Below are 2316 nucleotides of genomic sequence, written 5' to 3' on the forward strand. Positions count from 1 at the left end.
AATAAAATTGTAATCAAAGATCTTAATAAAATTCATTATTGTGTATTTTCTATAATATATCTGCAGTAATTCATGATAGCCGAGCTAAAGCTAAAACAATCTCACTCACAGACAAGACAGATCATCTTACGAAAGCAGAAATAACTTTGCTAGTGTAGAAAGTTCATATTAGTAAAATGATATACGATAGCTATGTATCAATATCTGATAATCAGAGACAACGCTTACCATCCCTGAGACTGTCGTTTCATCAGAACCAAGCTCGACATTATTAAAGGTAAAATAGGATGACATTGCTAATTCCAATTGCTCTGACGTGCAGTTAACATTAGCATCTGTACGAAATGCTCTCCACCAATTCTTGGTATATCCATAGGTTATAAACCAAACGTAATGCGACCCATACATTTTTTGATGATAAACCTAACAAAGATTAATTACAAAATACGGAAATCGGCTATATACACGTAAGATTAAATTTCTATAAATGTAATTAATAGTCGTTGCAGTGACTAATTGGTGACAATGATGTAAAATAAGTCAACTTTATGTCTTCTTATTAAGTAACCTTTAATTATTCATATTAAAACTATTAAAAATTTACAACGTTAAAATGGTTCAATTCGGCATTACTTCGCAAAACAATTTGATGGTAGGAATTACACTGGCAAATAACAAAATAATCTTAGCACCTTTCTCCTATAGAAAAGATATCAATTAAAATTTGATTCTTATGAGTAAGCATTGAAAACTACGCTAAAATAGTCAATATAACTAAGTACAAAAGACTGGGATAAACACATAGTCTTGCTTCGTACTTAGAATTTAAAAATTATAATTATTGAAGTAATTCTAAAATTCAATGTTTTGTTAGATAAAATGATACTATAACGTGGACAATAACCATTATTCGATCTTTTTCCTAGAGTAACATCTCAATGATAACATAATTTACTACCTTAACTATAGAAACTTAAATGAATACTATGAAGCTGATTATTTGTGCTAATTATAATAAATAACTTCAACTTATTACCTTAATGCTTTTGAGTTGTTCTACTGGAGAAGTAAAAAAAGCTTCTGTAGTGATCAAAGTGAAATTTAGTTTGTCTGCATCTCTGATGAAATTTTTAGCGGCCTACAGTTTCAAATTTTCAATGATTTTACAGCATTAGACGTCTTACAAATGATTAGATCTGTTCTATTTCGATAGAATCAAAATGTAAAATCATCCGGCGGAATTCAGCTTGATAGTTTATATAACAAGTGTGTTATAGCTGGCGAGTATTGTGCTATTGCTTGACTTCAATTTTATGACTTAGTTTACAATGCGATAAAATATCATATGTATCGAATTGTAATATAACCTAGTATTGTGATTGTAGACTGTTAGCCATGTTTAGTATAATGTACGATAGCGTAACTTCTATATTTATCCTAAGATATATTTGATAGCCATAACTATAGACTGTAGTGGTATAGACTCTATGCTAGAGTACAGATGGATATATACAGTAAGGTGTTAAGTTACTAATAAGGTTATAGGTAAAAATAGAACTGTAAATCATATATTAGGATATGGTTAATTCATTGTACTTTGGCTGATGTGAATAATGTTGTGAGGTTGATAGATTAAGAATCTTCAAAACTTTAGAAAATTTAGATTTATTGAACAAAACCTCGTTTAAGAAGGCTCGACGTAATCGATTAGCAGAGGACCTCTAACGAGAAAGAACTCTCTTACTATACAAAACTACTCGCTTATATACTTTTCCGCGTTTACAGTCTTAGCACCTTTACTTACTACACACTTCAGTATTAGCATCTCAAATACAGGATAGTTTACACCTTTCACGTGAAGCTCTAGTGTGAGCAATGTAGCGCTCCTCTTCAAAAGGATTACAGTTACTAAGCTAGCTATATTTAATACTTAAGCCTCTAACGAGAATATCTATCACATGTTGAACACAACACCTACGGTAGACATTACTAAATGTATCATCAACTTAGAATACAATATTACACTGTCTTACAAATGTCTACGTAAATACTGTAGTCGTATCCATATCGGATTAATGATGGTCCGCAGCAGAATAGTGTTACTAAGAATAATTTAACTATGTGTAAAAAAAGGTAAAAGGTTGCCGTGCGGATTGTAGCTGCGAATGCTACGAAAAGTATAAAAGCATGCAACTTTAGACTATTCTGTTAATTCTTTCTAGAAGTCTTTAGTGGTAGTATTCGGCTAGAGTTGAGCTGTGTGTAGTTGATCTTTGTATAAGATTCAATAAAGCCCTTATTTTTCTAAAATTTGGG

General features: G+C 31.1%; 1 protein-coding gene across 1 annotated transcript in view; it reads right to left on the bottom strand.

The window, feature by feature from the left end:
• Nucleotides 1-228: 228 nt before the first annotated feature.
• TRIADDRAFT_62672 (uncharacterized protein) overlaps nt 229-2316 on the bottom strand; it is a gene marked incomplete at both ends in the record, with an annotated part of 5508 nt that continues 3420 nt past the window's right edge. The window contains 4 exons of the mRNA XM_002118614.1: nt 229-423; nt 634-699; nt 1037-1138; nt 1805-1888. Coding sequence (XP_002118650.1) covers nt 229-423; nt 634-699; nt 1037-1138; nt 1805-1888 — 447 coding nt within the window. The remainder of the gene's footprint in view (nt 424-633; nt 700-1036; nt 1139-1804; nt 1889-2316) is intronic.

This window comes from Trichoplax adhaerens, genomic scaffold, assembly GCF_000150275.1.
Source record: "Trichoplax adhaerens TRIADscaffold_290 genomic scaffold, whole genome shotgun sequence".
Classification (NCBI taxonomy): Eukaryota; Metazoa; Placozoa; class Uniplacotomia; order Trichoplacea; family Trichoplacidae; genus Trichoplax; species Trichoplax adhaerens.